At 36.8% G+C, this 23,852-nt stretch overlaps 3 protein-coding genes across 6 annotated transcripts in view; 1 reads left to right on the top strand and 2 right to left on the bottom strand.

The window, feature by feature from the left end:
* LOC126753673 (uncharacterized) overlaps positions 1 to 17,619 on the bottom strand; it is a 48,528-nt gene extending 30,909 nt beyond the window's left edge. The window contains exons 1-2 of one of the 2 annotated variants that reach the window (XM_050465343.1): positions 17,369 to 17,619; positions 17,070 to 17,296 (exon numbers count right to left, since the gene is read on the bottom strand). In XM_050465343.1, coding sequence (XP_050321300.1) covers positions 17,070 to 17,295 — 226 coding nt within the window. In that variant the 5' untranslated portion in view covers position 17,296; positions 17,369 to 17,619. The remainder of the gene's footprint in view (positions 1 to 17,069; positions 17,297 to 17,368) is intronic. The other variant, XM_050465342.1, reaches the window with a different exon arrangement.
* Positions 17,620 to 17,963: 344 nt separating this feature from the next.
* Positions 17,964 to 19,808, top strand: LOC126753676 (dehydrodolichyl diphosphate synthase complex subunit Nus1). The gene is made up of 3 exons (XM_050465349.1): positions 17,964 to 18,138; positions 18,193 to 18,839; positions 19,100 to 19,808. Exons 2-3 carry the CDS (start codon positions 18,297 to 18,299, stop codon positions 19,439 to 19,441), a joined length of 885 nt encoding a protein of 294 aa, XP_050321306.1. The 5' UTR covers positions 17,964 to 18,138; positions 18,193 to 18,296; the 3' UTR covers positions 19,442 to 19,808.
* Positions 19,809 to 20,102: 294 nt separating this feature from the next.
* On the bottom strand, positions 20,103 to 23,586 carry LOC126753674 (uncharacterized). 3 transcript variants are annotated; one of them, XM_050465344.1, is made up of 5 exons: positions 23,457 to 23,586; positions 23,142 to 23,269; positions 22,852 to 23,071; positions 21,659 to 22,178; positions 20,103 to 20,858 (listed from the first exon to the last, which is right to left on the bottom strand). In XM_050465344.1, the coding sequence occupies exons 2-5, from the start codon at positions 23,216 to 23,218 to the stop codon at positions 20,161 to 20,163; spliced, it is 1,515 nt and encodes a 504-aa protein (XP_050321301.1). In that variant the 5' UTR covers positions 23,219 to 23,269; positions 23,457 to 23,586; the 3' UTR covers positions 20,103 to 20,160. The 3 variants fall into 3 exon arrangements, with proteins under 3 accessions (XP_050321301.1, XP_050321304.1, XP_050321303.1); XM_050465347.1 differs by lacking the exon at positions 23,457 to 23,586 and adding an exon at positions 23,336 to 23,450; XM_050465346.1 differs by lacking the exon at positions 23,457 to 23,586 and adding an exon at positions 23,343 to 23,450.
* Positions 23,587 to 23,852: the final 266 nt, after the last annotated feature.

Raw genomic sequence — 23,852 nt, 5'->3', positions numbered from 1 at the left:
ATGAAATCGAACCATTTCTGAATCAAACAGTAACAGGAGACGAAAAGTGGTTCAAATACGACAATAATGTGCGCAAAAGATCATGGCCCAAGCGTGGTGAAGCTCAAGAAATGGTCGAAAAGCTACGATTGTCGCCTCGAAAGGTTGTGCTGAGTGTTTGGTGGAATTGGAAAGGAGTCATCCACTATGAGCTGCTCCAGCCTAGTCGAACGATTGATTCTACATTTTACTGTCAACAACTGATGAGATTGAAACAAACAATCAAAAAAAAACGGCCAGAAATGATCAACAGAAAGGACTTTGTTTTCCATCAGGACAACGCTAGACCACACACATCTTTGATGACTCGGCAAAAACTGGGAGAGCTTGGCTGGGAAGTTTTGATGCGTCCACCATATAGCTCGGACCTTGCACCATCGGACTACTATTTGTTAATAATGCAGAACTCCCTTAATGGAGTAAAGTTGGCTTCTAGAGAAGCCTGTGAAAATTACTTGTCGCAGTTTTTCGCCGAGAAACCATAAAAGTTTTACACTGATGGAATAACGTCTATAGCGGAAAATGGCAAAAAAGTAGTCGACCAAAATGGTACATATTTGGATCATTAAAGTTCATTATAAATATAAAAAAAATAAGTTGAAGTACCCAATATTATTTGAATTAACTTCACAAAACGAACGCTTTTGTTGTTGTAATGATTAATTAATCCCCATTTGGGTGGTAAAGTTCAAGTTGATTGTCATTCGGCCGGAAGTCCCGGAAACGTGGATCTTCCACGGGGTCGGACCATAGAGAGAGATGTCAGGTAATTGGGATTCATTGGGCTGGCAAAGAGGTGGTTGGAAAGCTGCGAGAACTTATTACATGCTGGACATATAACGGGGTTTTCAATAGCGACGCTACAAAAGTAGACCGGTAGGGACAGCAAACGACGCCATATTTTTTCCCGCTCTTTTGACATTTCGCTTCAGTAAGGTTTGCCATTTCATCATGGAAAGATATGCGATCCAACAATGAGTCGAAATTACTAAAATTTGCTACCGAAATTCGGAGTCAGTGGCCTCAACTTTAAGTTATTTGGTATGCCGGAGTTACTTCTGGATAGGTAGGAGTGTAAGCTGATACAATATCCATAACGAAGTTTCACAAGAGTCACTCTAGATTCTCGAGCCAACTTGAGCTCTTCGTCTGCAATGGTTTTTGGTTTGACCACAAATACGCCATTCACTGAGAGGGAGTAGGTGAAAGTGTTAGTTGCTCAACTCTGAATTGTTTGAAGTTAGTTATATCAGCAAAAACAGCTCAGCAGAAACTGTTCGGAGAGGATTACTTATCCTTAGAGAGACATCAGGAGTTTTCCTGTTATCGGACGGGCTGAAATGTTGTGACACGTCTGAAACCTTTTCGTCTGCATTTCACTACAACCAGGCGATGAAATGCTACCGACTAGTGACTTTAGAATTTTGTTGCGGCTCTTTACTTTGGCAACAATCGCGGTCATATGCGGAGTGAAGCAGCTCGGACTGGCAAGTGTAAAATCTCAAATTAGGGTTGACAGTCGGTATTTTGAATTCATCGTCAAGTTCGTGAAAATTTTGAATTGTGGATTTAGTGGAGGATAGTGTTAGACTTGCAGGGGAAGAGAAAGAACAATCGTTTCGTTTCGTGCATTTCTTGAGCAACGTTCTTCATTAAGCTTGCTTGGAATTATTAAAGTAATTACGTTCTGTACTAGTCTCCTACATATTTTGTTAGACAGATACGGCTCCAGCAGCCACTTTCTTTGACTCAAGTAGAAAAAATGGCTAGCTGGATAGTTTTAAGCTTTCACTTTATAAACTGTAATTTACGTTTCCCATTGAAATCAAAACCTATAAGTTAGTCTTCCTCCAAAGGCAAGAAAGTACCATTACATTCTAAAATCAAACACGATTCCCTAGCTTAACTAAGCCTCCCTCTAAACTTAACTGGGATAGGCGATTTAAGGATACTACCACCGCCATGCCAACGTCTCCTCTCAACGCCCGCGCCTTCGTACAAACTTCCCACCACTATTTATATTCGCCACCAAGTATTTCGTGCGTAACGTTTTCACATAATTTTGTTTCAACTAAATATACTTTTACACACCCAGGCGATTTAAGAATTTATGCCACTTTTTTCAATTCAACAAACGACGTGTGTATATCTCACACATAGCACCGGCCACATATTTTTCACACTTACACAAGCACCTTTACCTATCTACTCGCTGTTTTATAGTAGTCCAAAGCAGGAAATAACGAAATTAAATTTCTGTTTTTGAATATATGTGAATGAATATTTATGCGATAGTGGCCATACCTCGGTCGGTATAAATTAAGTACACATGCAGACAGGTGGTCACCGGGTGGGGACGCAATAGGAAATAAATATACATATATATTTATCTAGGTGTACGAGGCCATTAACCGCATTTGCCGCCTTCTCAGCAATTAGCAACGGTCATTTTTGGTTTTGGTGAGGCAAACACACATTTTTGCTGTTAAAGTAAATTAATTGTTCTTCGGAGTTATTTGGGATAAGCTGACATAAAAGGAAACGTACAAAAACAGGAAAGAGTGGGTAGACAGGAAGGAGTGGGATATCAACTAGCGGAGACGATATAAGATAGATAGATAACCAACGGGTGATCCAAGTAGAGGTACTTTTTTCAATAGCTTAATTTTGACAGATCACGCGTGAGTCGCGTCAAGCTGTCATGTTATTTTTGTTCGGTTTTTTAGGCATTTCCTCAAGGAAAGACTTACGCCTGAACAATGTTTACGAATCGTTCAATTTTATTACGAAAAATCAAGTTCTGCAAATAATGTGTTTCGCGCGCTTCGCTCAACTTATGGTGAAATAATCGGCTTACTATTCGCAACACCATCACCCATCTTGAGACCCAGCATTCATTATTGAATAGTATTCGACCGAACAGACTGCGTCCAACTAGCAGTGAAGAAAATACAGCCGTAGCTGAGAATGCACACGAAGACCGTGGAGAGTCGATTCGGCGCCTTTCGCAGCAACTCGGACTGACGTATGGAATGACTTGGCGCATTTTACGCCAAGATCTTAAATTGAAAGCGTACAAAATACAGCTTGTTCAAGAACTGAAACCGTTCGACCTTCCCAAGCGACATCGCTTCACTCTGTGGGCTCTTGAAAAGTTTCAAGAAGATCCGACGAATTTGAGCCAAATTTTGTTCAGCGACGAGGCCCATTTTTGGCTTATTGGGTATGTAAACAAGCAAAATTTCCACATTTAAGGCAAAGAGCAGCCTGTACAGATTCAATAAATGCCATTTGATCTGGAAAAAACAACGATTTGTTCTGGTTTGTGGGCTGGTGGAATCATCGGTCCCTATTTCTTCAAAAATGATGCCGGTAAGAACGTAAACCGTCAATGGCGACCGTTATTGCGCGCCATGACAACCCACTATTTGACGCCTGAAATTGAAGCATGTGATCTCGGTGACATTTGGTTTAAACATTTAAAAGTAATAGTTTCGGATATAGAGCCTTAAGGACTTGTGCGCTCGAGGCTAGCTAGACTAAGTGGTTGGGAAAATTGCTCGAGGACTACTCAACTGATCTTCAGGAAATTTTACACAGTTATTTAAGATACAATTCTCAAAACTCAGGCTACCAGGAGCAGAATACCAAACGGGAACTTGCATTATCAAAAAATTATGCCAATTTCACTAGAAAATGTTATTGTGAAACTACAGTTAACACAAAAAGTTGTCTGATTTGAAAAAAGCGATTTCGAAAAAAATGTTATACCGGCTGAATTTAAGTGACCCGAAAACTTAAAAACAAAAAAATGTTTCAATTTTTTAACTTTTTAATGAATTTCTTTACTTGTTGATAGAAAAAGATATTTTGGCGAAAGTTCTCTTACCAAAAAACTATATCACTAGATTTCAAAAATTAACTTTCTTACTTTCCTACTACAACTACTTACTAATTACTTTCCTTGCCACACAGCGTTTTGAACTTAAAAACAAAGAAATTAGTACTCAATACTTAAATAAATACACAAAAAAAATTAAACAAACACTCTAGAAATACAACAAAACTTGTATGTACTTTAATGCCTTGGGGCAGGCATCTTATCTTTGAGTTTCGTATGTTTCTCGCTTGTGTTTTCTTTTGGTGCGTAATTTTGTGGAATTTAAGTAATTTGAATCAATTGATTTTAATGATTTTTTCATGGCGTGTGATCACTATTATTTTTACTGTTTAGCTTCTTCAGTGGATGGCGCAATTTGGTCTGTCTTGCTTCAGCTTCGGATCTGCATATATACATATGTATATACATGTTACAAATCTCTGTACATAAATGTACGGAAAGCAAAATAATCATTGTAGCAGCATATGGAAACAATTTTTGGAAAAAGTGCGCTTGGGAAATATCATTGATGCTTTTTTTGACTCGAAAACCAAAGCAGACACACACGTACGAGAGCCATTCGATATATATGGTGTATTTTCTTTAAGATATATTTTAAAGCACGGAATTTACTTTCTTATTTCTCAGTTTAAGATACGAAAGAGAAACCAAAATTTCCCTTTAGATCAATACACTTTTAACCCGGCGGAAAAAGTTTTCTGTAGATCTGAAGGTCTTTTGGTAGCCTTCGGTAGCGACAATAATCTTCCCTTTCAACTTGAAAGACTATAGATTTGAAGAAAATAAGTCGTCCGGGGCAAATCTAGAGAACACGATTAACGTGACTAATGGAGCCGATGTAGGTCACAGCTTAAGAATACAAGAAACATGTCTCTGGTGTGTACGAGATCTATATTTCGAGGACGGCTATAAAAGTACGCTTCAAAAACCGAGGTGCAATCTTTTTGAAACTCATACTAATTTTTGAGTGCCGCCACTGAAGGAAAAGACCGTCTTATACAGTATTCAAGCAAGAGAACCAAAAAGAATCGAATTATCGAACGAGTCTAATACCTTTTCGAAAACTTTCGTAGAGGATTTCTAAAAAAGTCATATCCCTAAGTTCTTTTGACTCCATTTAATCGCGTCCGAACCAGTATGCTTCGACATCTAATGATTACACAGTTACATATATTATAAAATCCAGGCTCGTCCCTTGAACCATCTTAACTATCTTAACATGGAGGGCTCAACAGGGTTGAATTAACAATAAAGGAGCATACCAAATACTTGAGAATAATTTTGGATAGCAAACTAATGTGGAAACTCAATGTGGAGCAGAGAGTGAAAAATGCCAGAGCTGCCCTCTATTCATGTAAGAAAATGCTACCGTCTAGATGGTACCTTTCATTTGACTAATCAAAGCGGTGCAGTGGGCACCTGAATCTATTGCTCGGAGCTCGATCTTAGGCAATCCTTCAAGCTTCCAAAATACTGCAGTATCTTCGAAGCGGAAGTCCTTGGGGTCAGCAAAGCGGCTGAGATAGCTAACAAGAGGACCGATAGGCAAGCGGCAAGAATATTGTTAGATGCAGAAAAACACTAGATGTGGCGGCTGCCGGTAAGTGGTTGTACATTATTGGGTTACGGATTCGCAAAGCCTTCCAGGAAACGAAACAGGCTTAGTGAAAGGTCAAAACTTTCTAGCATCACATGCGAGCCATTAAAACGACAATACATGCAAAAAGTGCAGAAAAATAGTCATGATAGAGACGCTGGAACTCCTCCAATGCTTCTGACCAGCTTTATCGAGAACTCGTCCTAGATATCTAGGAGCTTCACAGTTCAGGTGGCTCAATGGAGTATCGATCCCAGATATCAAGTCGCTGTTAAAGTTCGCCAAAAGCGTTGACGTTATGACGAAAACTTCAGCTCGTAGTAATAATGAATCTCCATCTGGCATTATTAAAGACCAGTTGGTATATATATATAGCGCGACAGTCGGCCAGATAACCAAACCTTAACTTGAGTTTTTCCATTCCGAAAACTGTTAACCTGTTTGCATGTAAAACTCATAAACCCATGTCTCATCGGCAGTTATAATGCTCTCCATGAATGTGGGATCGGAATTCGGTACTATTTTTGAAAAATTTCAGAATTATCGGGACGAGTCGAGCAAAAACGCGTTTCATATCCAAAATATCCACCTAACTCATTCGAACGGGCTCATGAGAGTTGTCGAGCTCACTTTCCTGACGATTCTCAAGCACCATATCCGTCACTTTTTTAATATTTTCATCAGTTGAAGAGGTCGAAGGCCGTCCAGAACGCGGTATGTCTTCAACTGGATAAGAAAGCGAAGCGAATGGGTCTGGTAGTGAACGAGGGCAAGACGAAATATCTACTGTCATGAAACAAACAGTCGTCGCACTCGCGACTTAGCTCCCACGTCACTGTTGACAGTCATAACTTCAAAGTCGTAGATAATTTCGTTTATCTTGGAACCAGCATTAACACCAACAACAACATCAGCCTAGACGCCAACGGACTGAGTGGGCTAATACCGCCGTCAAGTCATCTGAATGGATGAAAACACTCCACCGCTGAGAGTATTTGACGCAGTACCCGCCGGGAAAAGCAGAGGAAGAGGAAGACCTCCACTCCGTTGGAAAAACCAGGTGGAGAAGGACCTGACTACACTTAGTATCTCCAATTGGGCGCCAAACAACGAAAAGAAGGTCGACTGGCGCGATGTTTTAAACGCGGCTATAACCGCGAAAGCGGTGTCTATGGCAATAAAAAAGAAGAAGAAACTTCCCTTCGATTAATAGTATTTTATGGAACCCAAAAATATGTATATAGTGCCTTTATATTGTATACAAATACCTACATATTCAACGTCATCGACTTCTCAGCAATTCAAGAATTTTAATTTCTCAAACGAAATCATTTGATCTACTCAAAAGTAAATATTATACACACAGATACATACTGACAAACACATATATTTGTTTGTCATTTTGCTTGCACAGTGCTTACGAGCACAATAAGAAATTAATTTATTTTGTAAAATGATACCACTTGCTTGGGGCGGACGAGTGGACACGCTGCTGACACACGCTTCCAACTCATTACTGTCAAACATTATACGCCATGCGGATTCGTTATCCGATTGGAGACTTGGCTTGCTAGCATGCTTTTGTTTAGTCTCAGCGCTCAGCTGTCGCTTGGCAATTGTAAGAGCAATTCATTAACACGAGAAATACAGATATCTAACGTTATGAATATGTATGTATGTATGTAAACAAGTGTGTGCCATAAACAAGTGCACAAGTACTCCAATTACCAGTTACCACGCATATATGTTTATACTTCTTTATATGTGTACATGTATGTGTGTGTATGTGTGGCCAGTTTGCACATGTTGCTTTCGCACGTCGATTGTGCTTCGAATTTCTTTTTTAATTAATTTATTTTCCAACGGACATTTATAATAAGCAAAGCCACTGCTGATCGCTTTTATAGATATGCCACACACACGTATGTATGTTGTTGCTTTTATTATTGTTTGTATGAATTTAATTTTCCATTTTTATGTTAATATGTCTGTATGTCTGTATATGCTTATTGTTTTTGTGATTTGTGTTAGTGGAACGTGTGTAAAAGTTGCTCCACTAATCCCATGACACGAACCAGATTTTCTATGGTCAAGTTTAAGTCCAGCCGTGGCGGCGGCATTCACATACATATATGATAAGTGCACACATACATACATATTTAAGTATGTGCTGGTGTATAAAAAAATATTTCATGTGAGTAATCAAAGTTTTAAGCAACATGAAAAATGTTATGGTCCTATCGTAGCATATATTTACATACTAGTATGTATATATAAGTATGTATGTATGTATTTGTTTTTACTGGTTTAAAATTCTTTAATATTTTTTACCACATAAATGCGATAAGCGGTACTTATCGCCGTAAACCGCATTCCGTTTCTTTTGATACCCTTATGTTTGAAACTGTAAATATGTACACATATGATATGAGCATATACAAATAAATTATAAAAATTAGGTTGAAGGCGTTAAACCACTGTAGAGTTTTCAAAAATCGTATGTTCTTGTTAAGAAGCTAAGTAAGGGTCTTAAAAATGAGATACAACATTACTGAAAAGTTGGAAAAGTTTTTAAAATAATTGTATTTCAATTCTGTACAAAAAACTACAATCAGTTCCGCACTGATTGACGATTCCGTTCCGGTCCGGTTATGAAGATCCGACTGTCGTCTAATTTATAGTGAAAATTTGTCTAGATGGTATTTGAAAATCCAAAACTTCTTGAAATGTCGAAGTTTGAAGGCATGTGCTTTCCAAGTTCTAAATGTTTTGTGATAGACAGAAAACACGTATCCAGTGTTTTAGACGTGCGTACGCTCCGAGGTCCTAACATCGACTCGGATCAATATCTTGTTGCAGCGAAGGTTCGCATCCGCCTCTGTACAGCACAAAACGCACGTCAATAAACACAAGGAAGGTTCGACGTCGAGAAGCTGCAATCACAACAGACAGCCGAACGATTTTCTACTCGGCATTTCAAGCTCCTTACATGCAGCTGCAGACGAAATCATTGGAAATTTGAAATTGGTTTTCGGAAAGAACAGAAAAGAGAACAGTTGGTACGATGAGGAGTGCCGTGTCGCAGCGGAGAGAAACAGACTACCTACCTCGCAACGTTACAATCGGCCACAACACGTGCGAGATGGAATAGATACCGAGAGTTGAAGAGGGAAGCGAGACGCAGTTGCAGACAAAAATAGAGAAAGGCCGAAATGCATGAGTACGAAGAGCTTAACAAGCTGGTCGACAAGGATGATGCTCGAAAATTCTACGAAAGGATCCGGCACCTGACAGAAGATTTCAAGATCGGTGCATACTCTTATAGAACCCCCAGAGGTGATCTAGTGACTGATGCCGAGAGTTTGCTGAAATTATGGAGGGAACACTTTTCCAGCCTAATGAATGGCAGTGAAAATTTAACGCCAGGAAAAGGCGAACCGGATTCCCCAATCGATGACGATGGAGCAGACGTTCCACTGCCCGACCGAGAAGAAGTTCGAATATCAATTACCCATCTGAAGAACAACAAAGCTTTTCAAATACGGCGGTGAAGAACTAACAAGGTGCATGCATCAGCTCCTTTGCAGGATATGGTCGGATGAAAGTATGTCCGATCATTGGAACTCTATGCCGCTACGTCTGTACTTGGTATCCTCGCAAAGCTAATACGGATATGTAAGCGAACGTTGATCAACAGGGAAGGTCCTCTCCGAGCCGAGTTCGATACCAAGTGAAGTTTCAGACAAGGAACTTTCACTTATCGTGTGACTTCTTCAATCTATTGCTTGAGAAAAACGAGCTACATAGCTAAATAGAGAAGGTACAGCTGCGCTGATGATATTGATATCATTGGCCTCAACAAGGGCGCCTTTAGTTCTGCCTTCTCCAGACTGGATAGGGAAGCGAAGTAAATGGGTCTGGTAATGAACGAAGACAAGACGAAATACCTCCTGGCATTTAGTAAACAATTAAAATGTAAAATCTTCACTCGATGAACAAAGACCAAACTCGGAAGAATGGATAATAACATCATCTGATGAGTTGGCCTTAGGAGTGTTCGAGAGAAGTCTTTGCGGAAGGCTGCGCATTGGCAGTCGCCTATAACCGCGTCAAAGGTGTCTACGTCAGTAAAGAAAAAGAAGAAAATTTACGAAGCTTAGTATGGATAGGTTTGAAAGGTGGAGATGGAATACGTGAGAGTCCTCAATTTCAGCAATTAATGAAATATACAGATTTTATTAAAGTTATGACTGTTCTGAAAAGTGAATCTTGTACTGATAGTTGAAAATTTGCTAGGTAACTATTAAGTACCAAATTACGAATTGCATAAAATAACCTGAAAATTTTTCAAACTCTAGGAGCAAATATCAAGTTAGTCTTTAGAATTATCTGGACAGATTTTCGGAAATTTTTTGGAAATTTCAGACTCTAGGAGGAATTATGAGTTTCAAGTTAGATTATCTTCGAAATCATCTGGATACATTTTCAGCAAGTTTAGGAAGTTAGAGTAAGGAGCAGAATGGCCGGTTGCACTAAGATGTGATGGAAAAAAGATATTAAGATGGACTGTATCGTTCCATTATGACAGATTATTGCTGATGCTTACAAAAGATTGTCAACATAATAAGTATTAAAAAATGCACATTAAATGAAAGGAGTTTCTTGAAATTTTAATCAATATTGACTCAACAAATACATACATATGTACATTAGAGAGAATCTCTACGAATAAATCAGTCAATATATAGATAATAGCGAAACAATTAGAAATGAGTTGAAATTTAAAAACTTTACTCGCGCCATGTAGAAGACATCAGGCAAGACCGAACCAATTCAGCTAAGAATTGGACAATAAAAATAACGGTAATAATCTGAATTTGATTGCTCTGATCAAGCTCAGGTATGGTGAAGAAGCGTGGCTATTCACAATAATGGAGATATTTCATGATATTCATGATTCTAAGAAAAGCGCACCCACATACATATGTACATACTTATACATATGTAAGTATGTATTTAAAGCACCCTGGCACAGAGATATGGTTCAGCGATTAAATTTTTCCGTAATTTGAAGAATACTGAGCATGTTCAGTGACGCTGTTAACAAAATAAAATGAAGCTATAAAATATGTAAGTACATACTTATGTTACATTAGATACAAAATAAAGTAACAAAAAATTTAAGGCTCATAGGCACATAATTAAGTCATTGAAACGAAACCATTTTTCGCCATAAAAAAAATGCATTGAATGCGCTGCACTTCCAATACCAGTGTAATTAATTAAAAAAAAAAACAAATTTTATTCGAAAATATTGTAATTAGATCGTAAAGCAGAGCGCCTAAGCCTTCGACAGGCACGTACGGCAAACGGCAAACGGCCGAGTATAAAATATAACAAACACGATATGAATATTAAACGGACGAATGGGCATAGAAACAGTTGTAAGCATGAATGAGCATGATTACAAATATAAAAAACAAAAATAACAAACGCAAATACTCACTTTAATTGAAGTAATAGCAAATCAAAGCAGTTTAAAGACTTCGCACGAAATACCAAATAAAAGAAATGCAATGAATTAAAAAGGTGAAAAATCGAAAAAGAAGCAAAGAAAACAGTGCGGGCGCTGGGAATGTGCAGTGTTGTATGTGGTTGGGAAAACTCGCAACGAAAGTTCGATGAAATCGGTGTGGAAATTCGAAAAACATGAGTTGTTGAAAGGCCAAAACAGGCATTAAATACAAAAACAAAAAATAGGAAAAAATAGAAAAGAAATAAAAAATAACACCAAAAAGCCATAGAAGAAATGAAAAATGTTTTACGATTTTATGGTGCATTGGCGTTTATGTTGGTGTATGTGTGTGTGCGTGTGCTGCCGCGCGTAAACACAGCCAATTGAGCAACCGAGCAGCCGGCCAAATAGGCAACAAGACGGTGGCAGGGCCAAAAACAAACGAAACGTGTGTCTGCGCTGAAAAGTCCCAACAATAGAAGGTAGTTGGCTAGAAATAGAGTTGGAGCTAGGGCACTACTTCTCCTCATTTTTCAGCTGAAAACATACGCATATGTGTACATACATACATACATACATATGTGTGAACTAAATACATTTACATACATATATGGAGAAATACAGTAGGGCGAAAAATTTTAGCATAATGTTGCAATAACTTACTTAAGATTTTGAATAGGAAAACTGTGCAACCACTGTTAAAATTTACATACATATGTATGAAGATGATATACAGCTGAGAAAAAAATTATAGCAACAACAGTTAATACTTTTGGAAAATTATAAATACGAAAAATATGAAAATACAGAAGTTGTACTAAATATAATTGTGTATGGAGAAAATACAGTTGAGCGAAAAATAATAGCAACAATAGATGTATATGCAGCACATACATATGTATGTATGTCGCTTTATTGAAAAAAATATGAAACTGCTTATGTAATACAATTAAATTCATGTTTAAAAAAGCACAGTTACGAGAAAAATAGTAGTATTGCAGTAAGAGTAAAAATAGCAAAAAATATGAAAATGCTGCTGAAATTGTACTAAATACAATTACATACATACTATACATATGTACAAACATAAATGGAGGAAATACAGTTGAGAGATAACTAATAGCAAACTATAATAATACATATGTACATACTATGTTACTTTATTGAAAGAAATGGATAACAAAAATTGCAACTACTACTGAAATACAATAACATTCATATTTTTAGAAAATACAGTTGCGAGAAAAATAATTGCAAAGTACGCCACTTTATAGACAGACCGCTTTTAAAGCACAACTTCCCTCTACGTTATTGGCGTAGACACCGCTACTGCGGTTATAGGCGAGTTTTTGAAGTACATGAAAACTAAAAATACGGACCCCTCTTCAAATAGTTATCAATATTCGAAAATTTAATCAAAAAATTTCTACAGAAACCTTTTTTTTCAAGAGGGGTTGCATTGACAGTAGATGTTGTTTATTTTTTAACTAAAGGCCTTAGGTTTGTCTTGGGTAGCGTAAATTAAAAAACTTTCCCATACAAGAACTTAATTTTGAGCGACCAGTCCTCTGGGGATTTTTATTGCACGCTATGCTATGCTGTTTTTTTACTCTCTACTGTACATAGGTATAATATTTATGTGACAGCTCGGCAACTTATAAGCTGATAGCTAACAGAAAAATAGTGCAAATAAAAACAACAAATATTATAGGTATTATCAAGCTAAACTAAAGACGCAGACGTGCAGGGAGCGCCGACCTGCAGACAAAGACAGCAGTTGTACTACGGTGTGGACAAACAATTGCAAGCCAACGAGGCAAAGGCCAAGCAAAGAGTACAAAGACGACGATGATGAGGCTGATGATAATGACGAAATACATCAACATGTTGTTGTTGTTGCTGTTGATAATGGCGCTGGCGATTGAGCGCTGCGATAGTTGCAACGATGCGATTGTGCCAGCGGCCTCAGGAAGTGCACGTCAAAGTGATGACGAATTATACGCTAAACATAAATATTTATTTTTATAAGCATACGAGTGCGAGTACGAGTATAATATGCAAGTGGGTATATTCTTCGGAAATCGGTGTGTGTTGACGACAAATATGACGATAAACGACTTTGGAAACTTCGTACAATAGGCGACAACGCACGAATTTATTGATGTCTCCACACCGCACATACGGACACTACATACAATATTATGAGCGAACAATACACAGTTTTTCATTGGATGGGCTAAGGACGTCTGTAAGTGTGGTACGCTTATGGCCACTAGCTGAGCTGAGTATTTATGCCATGCGCGTCTGGTTTATTGTGGAAGAACCTTTTATGTCGTCGCAGAAATCAACAACATACATATCTATATGAGTAGGTGAGTGCGGCAAAGCGCAGTTGGTGTGACAGAGGTGGCGAGGAAGAAGTTATAAAAACTGATATGCTAGCTGACGCGCTAGCTTGCTTCAGTGTCTACATGGTGTTGTGACGATCCCACTGATTTGCATGCAAAGCACAAACATTTTCCCGGCAAACTGACGAGCGTTGCTTTGACTTGTTGAATCCGAAGGGGAAGTCGCGTGAAGTAATCACATTTACTCGATTTTATTTTCATTTTTTATGTACGCTTTTAAGAGTAGAGCGAAAATAAATATACATATATAATAAATGTATATAAATGTGTTTGCGGTAGTAGGTATATAATTTATTTTTAAATAATTGCAAGCGGATATAGGCGAGCAGCAACGAGGCGTCAATTTTTTAGGAAGACCAAGTGCCACTGAAACAGAAAAAAACGTTAGCTTCGGATGCAGGAAACCATAATATCTTTCACAGGTCCGTTCCCACGACAGTCGGGCCTAAGTAACCAGAACTGATATTGATTTTTATCCGCCCAAGAACTGTCAACTCAGCAGAATTCTGCCGTTACAACAACGACATCCTTCACTTGTCCATTCCCACGACAGTTAGATCTAAGAAACCGGATGACGCGGATTTTTATTCGCCAAAGTACTGTCAGCTCGGCTCCAATCTTCAAAATTACTTAAGGAATATTTTCTGCCGTCACAGTAACAACAGCCTTCACAGGTGGATTTCTTAGAGCATTAAAGAGTATAAACCAGGGACCGAAAATAACATTTATTGCATAACTTTTGACTAAAAAAATAATTATGAAGGATGGGCCAGACATATACATACATACAACTGTGAGCAAAAAATAATAAGACTTTTTAATTCAAATTTCTGAAGCCGAATGTTGGAAAAGAGCTTCGGTAATAATTGTTTATCAGGAGGAAGTGGTTTTGATTGGTACAAATCGTTCAAAGAGGGTCGGGAAAGCGGTAACAGTCCAGGACGGCCATCAACATCAACTGATGATCAACACGTCCATAAAATAATGCGATTGGAGCTTGAGAATCGACGATCGGATGTCATGAAAATTTTTATAACTGGCGATGAGTCTTGGATCTATGCCTACGATCCGGAAACCGACGATCAACCGGCCGAATATCATGTCAAAAGTGAACCGAATCCGAAAAAATAGGTCAAAACAGGTTATGTTCATAGTTTTTTTTTCGATTATGGAACATGTGACTTCTGGCTATTCAGCAAACTCAAACGATTGCTCCGGGGAAACCCTTTTGAGTCCATTAAAGACATTAAAGGTGAATCAATACGCGAATTGAAGGCATTTCCGGAAATAGACTTTAATATAAATTAAAAAATAATTATTAAACTTGATTGTTTGCTCATTTCCTCATAACTGTTACGGTCCCTGGTATAAACAGATCTATTTTTCGATTTTTATAGGTCAGTTTGAATACCAACTACATGCTATTGAGTTCCGATCTGAACAATTTATTTTCTACAAGATCGCGTATGCGGTAAAATCTTGAAATACTTTCAATATCTAACTATAATTATAACATAGTAAAAACCTTCTGCCACTTCGGCTGAACGACCAACAACGCTCGCCTGAAATATTTAATTAGGCTACTACAACATAAAAACAAATTGCATACAATTTTTTTCTATCACAAACAATGACTTAAGTCGCCAACCCTCCCTTTACCTGCATATCACAACCCAAGGGAGAACTTTTCAAGAAAGTACGAGAAGTAAGTAAAAAAAAAAAATAAATAAAAGCAAAACTTTGCAAATATGTGTGCTTGCACGAGTTTACTGCCAAAAAGTGTTGAAATTATACCCAAGGGGAGCAAAAACGAAAAAAAAATTGCAAGTACCCAAAATCACACAGTCTTTCGGGGCTAAGAAAAGCCAAGAAAATTGATAGCAATGAAAGTCGAAGGCATAAACTTAATATCCTAATGTCTGCGCTGAAAATCAACCACCACTTTATAAAGGTGGAAACCAAAAAATATTCGAGGTATAAATGCATAAGTCGTCTTGTACAATTATATAAATATGCAAACATATACACAAACATGTCTATCATGTATCTCGCAGCTATGTAAGGAAGTGTATACCTTCCAAAATGTAGAAAAAAAAACAATAAAGTTATATGACCACCAGCTTGTGCCGTTTAGGCCACCAAAATATTATTTTATGTTTTGTTGTGAAAAATACATTTTGAATTCTTAAGCAAGTGTGCGCTCATAGACATGCCAAATATGACTGCAACGGACAAATTTTTCGAAATAAGCATAGAATTATGGCAGGCGAAAACGGTGTTAACGCGAGGCAGATTTCGTTATAGCATAAGCAACATATAAAAAATTATTTGGGACGAGGTATTGCGTACAACATTTATGCAAATGTATGGGTGTACATATTTACCAGAAAAAAAGGAAACTGTATAATATAAAAAATATGTACTTATAGTTTATATGTACATAATCCCATGGTTCGTATTTAAACTCATGTTGAGTGCTTTATATTGAAATATTTTCGACCAAAAAACAGAAATATAAATTTATTAAAATTTTCATCAATTAAAAAATATGAGAAAAACTGCAAACAAAATAATAAAGCTCAAAAATAACGCCCACATCAACATCTAAAAGGCCACAAGCAAAAATATATGCACAAAGCACTGAATAATTACATTACAATTTGCTTTATAGCCGGCAAGTTGGCAAACAAACAAATAAGAATGGCGTGACCCCAGCAGTGCGCACGTCCCAATCACACCACCATCCTACAAAACACTCTGTGCCGTTAGCAAAACATGCACTGCACCATTTCGGGCTCATTTAAAATATCAAGTGCAATGGGCAATAACAACAAATACGAATAGTTTATGTATAAGCTACAAAAAGGGCCACGTTCAACGTCCAATGTTTTCAACTTCCTTGCAGACCTGCACGCAATAGTGCATAGTACAGCGAAGAGACAGAGGGGTAGACGTGTAAGTTACTTTGTGTATGTATAGTTTTTAATTTCATTTTCAAGCAAGAAAGAGAAAATGCAATAAAATCGATTGTCCTTGAGGGAGAAGAACATGGTTCGCGACGCACAGCTGGTGGTTGGTGACCAACGAACGTGGAACGCATTGCAAGCATCGTGCGCGAATCAAGTACGGAAGGCGAACCAGCTGACATGGAAATATGTGGCTACGTACTATATGTATGCAGTTATACTGTATGAAATTTATTGATTTTTCAATGTGGTAGGAAAATTCATCTTCAAAAACTATACAAACTTTCAAAATTATAGTGAACATATATTCTTTTTAAACTAATATATAATATAAAGCATGTAAGCAGATATATGTAAAAGCATAAAAGCTTCTTAACAAAAGTATTTATTTGTAAATGCATCGCCTGACTGGCTCAGCCGCACCCAAACTGTCTGCTGCATGCTACCAGGTATACTTTGCATGCTACAGGCATTTGTCGTATGGCGAATACACCACAAAACTTTGAGGCGACAAGCGCATTATTTATGTTCATATATCTTAATAATTTCGTATGCATTCCCAATCAGCACATTCTTAACCGCGCCTCTAAAGTCTACTCCTTTGCAGTGTTTTTATTTGTATTGAGACAGATTATGCACTCACCTGCCATCACCGTATCGGTGAGATTGTATTTGGTGCCAGTTTTCGGAAAGTCTTTTAGCTTGCGATTTGTTAGTATTAGCTCGCCGCTTAGGTGTGCCTCCTCCAGAATGCGTTCCAGTGAACGCGCAAGCTGCGAATGTGCCATACTACCCATACTGGCACTTAGTCCACCAATGCTTCCGCTGGTGCTGTGAAGGCGATTATAGACAGCCGCTGTTGCAGCCATCCTGGTTTAGTAGGCGTGGTTAAAAAAACGTATTAATGCTTTTTTATTTCACTTTTATCTTATTTATGTATACTTCTTATTTTAGAACACAATTCAATTATTTTATGATCACTTATGGCATTCTTTTTCAACTATATTTCACATTAACAAATTGCAAATTAAACTAAGCATACAAAGCATTATGTTAGAATTTTCTCACACCTTTCTTTTTCACACAATCACACACTACTCCCCAAGATTTTCCTGTTGTGAAAAATCCGACGATTTTTCCGCGAACACAAATAATTTGAATCGAAATTCTAGCAACGAATGAAGCAGACGAAAAACCGACGTAAATAATAAACAGCGAACTAGCGTAGCCAACCGTTTGTTTACAACGCGTTGCCAATTGGATCTACGAATATGGAAATGTAGAATATGAGAATGTTTTTTTTTAAGTTGGCAACATGTGAAACGATTGTCGTATATTAAATTTAATTTTATTTATGTACTTTAAATACATTTTTCTATTTTATAAAAGTTCAATTGACATTAACTATTGTTTTCGAAATCTAAAAATTTGTAGATTTTTTTTATAATCATTACTACTACATAAAGAAAACTATTTCTGCTACTTTGCACGGTGGCAGCATTTATTTATACTGACGTGTTGCGGCTGTCAAAAGCAACTGATGGGAGATGGTATTTTGATCTCTCATTAAACATTGGACGCTGTTCAAGACTTTTTATAAAGTTCTATTAATCACTTTTGTAAATACTATAACTATGTTCGGTTTACTGTATGAATAAAATGATTCGTAGGTAAAGAAAGTAGGAGCCTACAGATTATTCAAGGACAACCCAGTAAGTAGTAAGAAATACTTAAAGAGTTATACTTTATTTCATTTTTCATTGCAGGTTATGTTCTTGCGCTTCCCAATACTCTCACACGAAAATTAGAGATTGTCCATTCCAAATTACCACCGCCTGTTGATAGAAATAATCAAAGAAAGTGTGCCGGCATGTTTGTCTATTTGTACCAGCTGATGTGGCGGGTATTGCATATACTTGTCAACGTATATGAAATATTACATTTTCTGTTTTTGCGGTTTCAAGCCATATTACTTTGGTCATATGACCAACAGTACAATAGTACGACGATAACACGCCGCGACCGCGCATTTCTACAACGCTGCAAAACTGAATTAACCAAATTGCCTCGACATTTAAACATAATCATTGGCACTGATCCACTTGCGAGAGTTAATGAATCAGTTGTTGCACGCATTTTATCGTATGCACAAATAATTGGTATTGATTGCGTCAGTTTATATGATGTCCGTAGTGAATTAAATGGACAGATTTTAAAAGAAAACTTGTGCAAGTCAAGCAAATCGTATTGGAACGAATTGCAGCATAACCACTTCGAATGGGGATTGGATGTTTATATACCAGAGACAAAGGATCTGAAAACAAATGGATGCATGACGAATGGTGTACGCAGTGAAAATGGCAGCTCTTGCAATGGGGATGTGTATCAAAAGAAAGCGCCGGCATATTTAAAAGTGAGTTGATATTATGTATGCGCTAAAGCAAAAGCAAAGTAGAAGTTTCCTAAAGTGTCATAGTGTTATATGCGTCTTATCAGTAAAAGGCCAACACTATGTTGTGAATTTGTAACGGCACACCTTATCACTATTTTTTAAACGAAAATTGTATAGACAATTGATTTGATATTGCGCGTGGATCGTTGTGACACATACATTCCAATTTTACTTATTTTTTTTTATCAATACATTAATCCATATTTTGCGTTTTATTGCAGATTTATAACATCAGCGGCATAGACAACCGATCGCTGATAGCAAAGATCTGTCGTGAACTATTCGAACAACGTGAAAGCGCCAAGGTGCAAAGTTTGCTAGCCGATCGCAAACAACTAGAACAACACATTAGTGATGAATTGGCTAAGCATATACAATGGAGTTGTGTAGATCCCGAATTGAGCATAATATTCAACAGAGACATCTGCACTTTCGGTATGCTTCCTTGGCAGACACGATTCACCGAATTCCACACCTTTGAGACTGGTCGCTATGTGAACGTAGAAAGTTTTGTTAAAGTGCTATATAAATATTCAAAATGTGAACAGCGTTGGGGGAAATAGGTATTTAAAATAGGGAAATAACTGTGCAAGGGCTTTAACTGGGATGGGGGTAAATCAATTATAAAATGTATAGAAAAATGTGTGCAATATTTCAATAACAGTTTGTATGCTTATTCTAATTCGACTTGATTGTGCACACGTTTTCGTATTATACAAAGAATATTTAGTATTTATGGAAATTACATTTTAATACATACAGTTTACTCTTCTGTTTATGAGCTAAGTTAAATGTCTAGAAACAAATTGAATCACATTTTTGTCAAGGTGCAAAAAAATTCCTTCGAAATAGAATTATGTATTTTTATGGAAAAGAAATGGATTACATGCCGAATATGTATTTGTAAAATACATGCGTATGTAATATATATGAATATGTCTTTGATTGGTTAGGGATTAATGGATGGTTTAACGACAAACTTGCTAATTCAGCAGAAAGACTAAGTAAAATTGTGTTTATTTTTTAAATTAAATGTTAAATCTGTTTGGAAACTGCTTCATCGACATACTTACAGTGGACATATTTGAAAACTAATGTAAATGTTTTTAAAAAATGTTAAATTTTTAAAGTGTGTCATCGACATACCAGTGGAAAACAGTTTAAAACATACTTATGTTTTATGTTTTCTTCTAAAGTGTGTCCCAACTAACGACTACGGATATATTCGTTTAACTCTATGATTATATTAAGCTACTAGTTTCGAAACGAATACGAAGTTATTTCATTTCCAAAGAATTTTCGATGCCCAACCGTTCTTCGTTTCTTGCACTATTTTGATGGTCTCACTTAGCTGTTCTAGCCAACCGATGAATGCTTGTTGCATGTCGGCAAATTCTTGGGGCAATAATGGTAATTTGTGCGACAAATAATGTTGATAGTCACTCATGTCCATTACACGTTCTTTGATATCCACCACTTTTAAGCTGATAGCAGCTATGCTTTGTAAAATACTGTTGACGAAGATTTCATTCCGATCGCGCATTAGTCGTAGTAAATCTCTGCTGTCGTTGATCTCGCCATTCGTAATGGAAATTTGACGCCACAAAAAACTAATTTCATTTTTAATGGTGGCGCTGAGATTGTTCGCCATTTCAAGTTGAATGTTTGTCATGTTTTGGTGAATTGTGTCGAAATGTGTCTTCAGCAAATCAAGCAATTGCATTTGCTCTGGTTGTTTATCAGTTACTAAATCGCTGGCGCTTGCCTCCGTATCCATGACTTGTCTGCGTGGCTTTGAGACGCTATTGCACCTACTTAAAGTTTCAAAACTATCATTTACCTTATTGTAAGTGTTAATCATTTCGCTATGGAATTCCTGCAATGAAATTTCGTGGATGTTGAGTTTTTTCGTAATTTCCTCAGCATCAGTATGTAAACTCTGCTCGATTTCTTGAAGACGCGACATGACTTCAGTTTGTGCTAAAAACAATAAACAAATAGGTGATAAAATTTATTACATTTTAGTCTATAATTTATGCCCGGCACAGGGTGTACATTCTAGTAACACTAGGTTTGTAACAAACAGAAAGAAACGTCGGACACCGTACAATGTATATTAATATAAATGTTCTGCATGACTAGCAGAGTCGATTTAGCTAAGTCCGTCTGTCTGTCCACCTGTCCGTCCGCCTGTCCCCCTGTCCGCCTGTCTGTCCTCTTGTCCGTCCGTCTGTATATAATTGAAACAGTATCTCAATTGCTCAGTTATCGATCTGAAATTTCTCGTATGTCTCTTTTTATAACCAAGAAGTTGCTCATTTGTCGGAACCGCCGATATCGGACTACTATAACATATAGTATATAACATTGACCGATCAAATTCAAGTTCTTTTTTGGAAAACTTCTTTATTGGTCAAGGTATCTAGGAAATTTGGCATAGATTATTTGCAAACAATTGTAAAATCTCCTATCCTGTAGTTCAGATCGGACCCCTTCAACAAATAGCTATCAAACTGCCCGAACAAACTCAAGTCTTTTTGTTAGAAAACTCTTCTTTTGAAGATACAAAGGTATCTTCGCTAAATCCAGCATAGAGTATTATCCAAAGCACACCTATATACCAACATTTTGTTCTGATCGGACCACTTTAGCATAAAGCTGTCATACAAACTGACCGATCAAAATCAAGTTAAAGATCTTTTTTTACATTTTTATGCTATAAAATATGCACCTGTGAAGGGTATTCTGGCTTTGTTACCGTTTTTTCTAGTTTTACTTACATTTCTGTACCATATTTTGCACATTGGTGTTGACATCATGAAGAAGGTTATGCGTTTCGTTAGTCAACTCGTGTAAAAATATCTTGACGGCATCTGTGAGACCGTTTTGTGATGTCGGTTGCGCACAAGGCTGTTGACTTTGTGACGCAGGCTCGTCGGATTTCACAAGCACGTTGCTATCGAACCCGGGGTACTTCAGCAGCTGTTGCGCGGTTGGCCTTGACAGGCTGTAGTTAAGGCTACTGTAAATTGGCCTTGACAGGTTGTAGTTAATGCTGCTGTAAAGCTCTTCATTTGATTTCCTTTTATCATTTAAGTGAATATATGGCGGTGATTTTTGCCTTTCATACCAATCGATACTGTAAGACTCTTTGTTGCTTGGCTTTCTCAAGTCATTGGAGTTATCTAACAATTTCTCCACATTCAAAGACAATTTCGTCAATTGCTCGAGTAGCCGTTGATTTGTTTTGTCTTGTTCCGTAAAGAATGTCTCAATGCGGTTTCTTAATCGTTCTTCTTGCTATGTTATTTATGGTAGTGTATAGAAAAATAAAAATAGTTAATAGACCAAAGGAGAAAATAGTAAAAGGTATAAAAAGTTTGAAATCATAAAAGTTTGAAATTCATCGGAGAAAGCAGATAAAATAACAAAAATTAAAGGAAAAATAATTTGCGGGCGATTTGTGTACGAGAAGGGGAAGTAAAAGTGCGTAGCTCATTTTTTTTAAGTTTAAAAATTTTTTATAACGGTTTATGGCAAACATTTTCAATTTCATCTACATGTTATATCGTAGTAATAGCTAAAAAGAGGCAAAAAATAATTAATGCAAAAGATAAAAATAAAAAACAAACAACTTTTTAATTCAAAATTTTCACATAAATTTAAGGCTATGTGACAAATTTGTCTATACAAAAGTTATGGATCTTTTCATTACCTGCCACATTGCCATATATCGTTTTTCTAAAGGACCCTTGGTTTTGTTAGAGATAAAACGTTTTTAAAACTAAAAAAATCAATCACGTCACTTCCCTTCCTCATGACGACATCAGAAGCACATAAATTATTTTTTCTTCCATTTTTGTTTGTTGTTTTATTTTTCTTTTGCAATTAGTTTGATCATATTGTGATTTTTTTTTTTTTTTTTGAAAAAATATCTATAAATCAGATAAATATTGAGCTTAAGCTTTCTTACCGCTTTTAAGTGAAAGTCAGTTTCGCTAAAACGCTGATCGAAATGTGACTGTGTACCATATAGTCGTTCCAGGTTCAGTTGTCCCCTTTGTAGCGACGTTAGAGATTTCTTAATTACTTCACCAAGCGCTCTTTCGCGATGTTCATGACGCTCGAATTTATTGTCTAATTGATTGACGGCAAAAATTAGTGAACGTAAGCTTTCGCCTGTATATTCTTGTCTGAAATTTTCGGAATATAATATATATATATATATACAAATACTTTGTATATAAACAAAGTTATACATACGTTACTTGAGCCGGCGATAGTTTCAAAAATCCCAAGCCAAGCAAACAGAAAAATAGAAAACGGATTACTTGATACATTGTTGTTGATACTTGAATGTCCTTACACAAGTTTTTTGAAATTTATTCGAGCTGAAAATAAATAAAAAAATTATATAAATAATTTGGCTTAATTAACGGTAAAAGTTTTAAATTAACTCATTACTGAAAAGCAATTGTGAAAATTGTATAAGTACACTCGTCGGAAAAGTGACCAAAAAAGTTAAATTATTATTGTGAACCCGAAAACACTTTATTTGCCTGAAGTTCGCTCACTAACTTTTTTGCTGTATTGTGTTAAATGGTTGTTTCTTCCGCAGTAGTTGTAGGCACATTGAATTTAGGTGGCTTTTTTAAATCTATATCACTTCTCTTGCTTAGAATGCGCTGAAACTTCTGTAAGTATACATATATATGTATACTTATCTCCGTGTTGCACTTGCAATCAAAACATTTCGCAGTAATTCAATGCTTATCTTATTGTAAAAATCACTAACATATATTATAATATTTACTAATCACTATTAGGATGTAACAGCCAACACAGCTAGCTCAAACGCCTTAACAGAACGAGCTTTAACATGCGTAATGGCATTTAAGTTTAACAGAGAATAATTTTTGAGACGACAGTCAACAAGTTGCTGAAACAGTTGTACGAAAAAACACTGCGCGCAAC

Source organism: Bactrocera neohumeralis, chromosome 3 (assembly GCF_024586455.1).
Source record: "Bactrocera neohumeralis isolate Rockhampton chromosome 3, APGP_CSIRO_Bneo_wtdbg2-racon-allhic-juicebox.fasta_v2, whole genome shotgun sequence".
NCBI lineage: Eukaryota > Metazoa > Arthropoda > Insecta > Diptera > Tephritidae > Bactrocera > Bactrocera neohumeralis.
The sequence above is the reverse complement of the archived record's forward strand: the minus strand, read 5'-3'. Positions and strand labels throughout refer to the sequence as shown.

What these genes read in the sequence shown, in the direction of transcription:
- LOC126753676 (XM_050465349.1), top strand. Translation starts at nt 18,297, where the DNA reads ATGTTTGTCTATTTGTACCAGCTGATGTGGCGGGTATTGCATATACTT. An exon ending in AAGCGCCGGCATATTTAAAA is followed by an intron (nt 18,840 to 19,099) that starts GTGAGTTGATAT and finishes GTTTTATTGCAG; the next exon opens with ATTTATAACATCAGCGGCAT.
- LOC126753674 (XM_050465344.1), bottom strand. Translation starts at nt 23,218, where the DNA reads ATGTATCAAGTAATCCGTTTTCTATTTTTCTGTTTGCTTGGCTTGGGA. An exon ending in CTGACTTTCACTTAAAAGCG is followed by an intron (nt 22,179 to 22,851) that starts GTAAGAAAGCTT and finishes TAAATAACATAG; the next exon opens with CAAGAAGAACGATTAAGAAA. An exon ending in GCAAAATATGGTACAGAAAT is followed by an intron (nt 20,859 to 21,658) that starts GTAAGTAAAACT and finishes TATTGTTTTTAG; the next exon opens with CACAAACTGAAGTCATGTCG.